The 1,942-nt window shown below is 35.8% G+C and overlaps 1 protein-coding gene across 1 annotated transcript in view; it reads left to right on the top strand.

Annotated features, from left to right (window-relative positions):
* BLZF1 (basic leucine zipper nuclear factor 1) overlaps positions 1–1,942 on the top strand; it is a 21,922-nt gene that overhangs the window by 15,326 nt on the left and 4,654 nt on the right. Inside the window, exon 6 of the mRNA XM_003785719.3 lies at positions 1,053–1,272. Within this exon, the coding sequence (XP_003785767.1) occupies positions 1,053–1,272 (220 nt within the window). The remainder of the gene's footprint in view (positions 1–1,052; positions 1,273–1,942) is intronic.

Raw genomic sequence — 1,942 nt, 5'->3', positions numbered from 1 at the left:
AGAAAAAAGTCTCATCAGTAATCTAAGGTTTCTCTTAAACATAAAAAGCAAACTAAACTCAGTAGAGGGAAAAAATAATAAAGATGGCAGCCAAAAATAAATGGAAAGCTGAATGCCAATACTTTGGACAAATAAACTTATGAAACCAGTCTAGCCAGTCTGATCAGGAAAAAAAAAAAGAGAGAGCGAGAAAAGATACAGATTACCAGTATCAGGAATGGAGGGGGTGAGGGGAGTATGCTATGCACATTAAAAAAGATTATATAGAAATGTTCTGAACACCTGTATATCAATAAATTCAGTAATTTAGATGAAACAGACAAAACTCCTTGAAAGAAAAACTACCAAAGATTACTCAAGAACAAACAGATAACCTATTAAAGCAATTCAGTTTGTAGTTAAAACTTTCCAAAGAAAATTTCAGGCCTAAACAGATTCTTTAGTGAATACTAAGAAACATCTAAGGAAGAAATAAAGTCAAACTTATGAAGACTTTTTTCAAGAAAACAGAATAGAAGGAAACAATTTCCAACTCATTTTATGAGGCCAGCATTATCTTGATACCAAAACGAGAGACCTTGTAAGAAAACAACAGATCAACATCTCTAACGAGCATGGGTGCAAAAATCTTTAACAAAATTTTAGTGAATCAAATTCAACAATATAGAAAAAGGTATGTGTGTTATGACCCCAGAGAGTTGGTCCTAGGAATTGTAGGTTGGTTTAGCATTCAAAAATTAATGACTGCAATTCACTAAAAAAGAACATTCATGAATAGCTTCATAGTTGCACAAATCAAATCTGTAGTTCTTATATTAAGACATGAGAACTAGAAAAAGTACTTTTTCTTGAATGATATTCATGTTACAGTTTAGTAGAGTGACTGTCTAACTTACTTGACCAGACTTCCTAATTTATTGAACTCTGAGAGAGAACGATATGGGGGAAAGATATTATATGATTTCAGAAATGTGTTTCTCATTTGTTTCCTATTGCTGAGTTTATAGTTTGTCCTTTTCCTAATGTTCAGTATTCATGTGTGTTCCATGCAGGTTACTGGAGGAGCTCTTAGTCTCCTTGCAGTGGGGAAGACAACAAACTTACTCCCCTAGTGCACAACCCCACAGCACAGCAGAACTAGTGTTAACAAATCACAAGTTGGCAAAAGCAGTAAATTCTCATCTTCTGGGAAATGTTGGTATTACCAGTCAAAAAAAGATTCCATCAACAGTTGAATTCTGCAGCACCCCTGCTGAGAAAATGGCTGAAACGGTAAAATATTTTCTCTTTTATGATCTGTGAGACTTCTAACACTGTCCTCAGTGAAAAGTGACAAGTTATAATGGAAGGTGCTTGGCATTAAGAGTTGGAGAATGTGGGATTCAAACCTGATTCTCAGGCTCATAAGCTAGTGATCTTAGAGAAAGTAAAAGCTCTTCTGCTCGTCCACTTTACTTTTCTCCACTATTACTGCTCTGTTTTTAAAAAGAAAAAATAGAGAGTCTGTTTTAGCTACTAAATCATTATCTTGAGTTTGTTATGATATAAAAACCACTGTATAGAATTTTTAATTTAGGGATCATCAGTAGATTAAATAGATTACTTCTGATCTAAGAAATTATTTAATTTTCACATTCAGATAAGATTGCACCAAATACTACAGAATCAAATAGTATGTATAGTGTAGACCTACAATTCTGGATGAATTCAGAGTCTGTGCAGATGAGCTGTCATATACCGTGGTCTCACAGTTCTATGACAGCAACCATATTTACCTTCATTAAAACTTCACGTTCCCGGGTGGCACTTGTGGCTCAGTGGGGAGGGCACCAGCCCCATATACCAAGGGTGGCGGGTTCAAACCCAGCCCTGGCCAAACTGCAACAAAAAAATAGCCAGGCATTGTGGCAGGCGCCTATAATCCCAGCTACTTGGGAGGGTG

The sequence above is a fragment of the Otolemur garnettii genome, unplaced genomic scaffold (assembly GCF_000181295.1).
Source record: "Otolemur garnettii isolate 467f Iridium unplaced genomic scaffold, OtoGar3 scaffold00016, whole genome shotgun sequence".
Classification (NCBI taxonomy): domain Eukaryota; kingdom Metazoa; phylum Chordata; class Mammalia; order Primates; family Galagidae; genus Otolemur; species Otolemur garnettii.
This window is presented reverse-complemented; position numbering and strand designations above follow the sequence as displayed.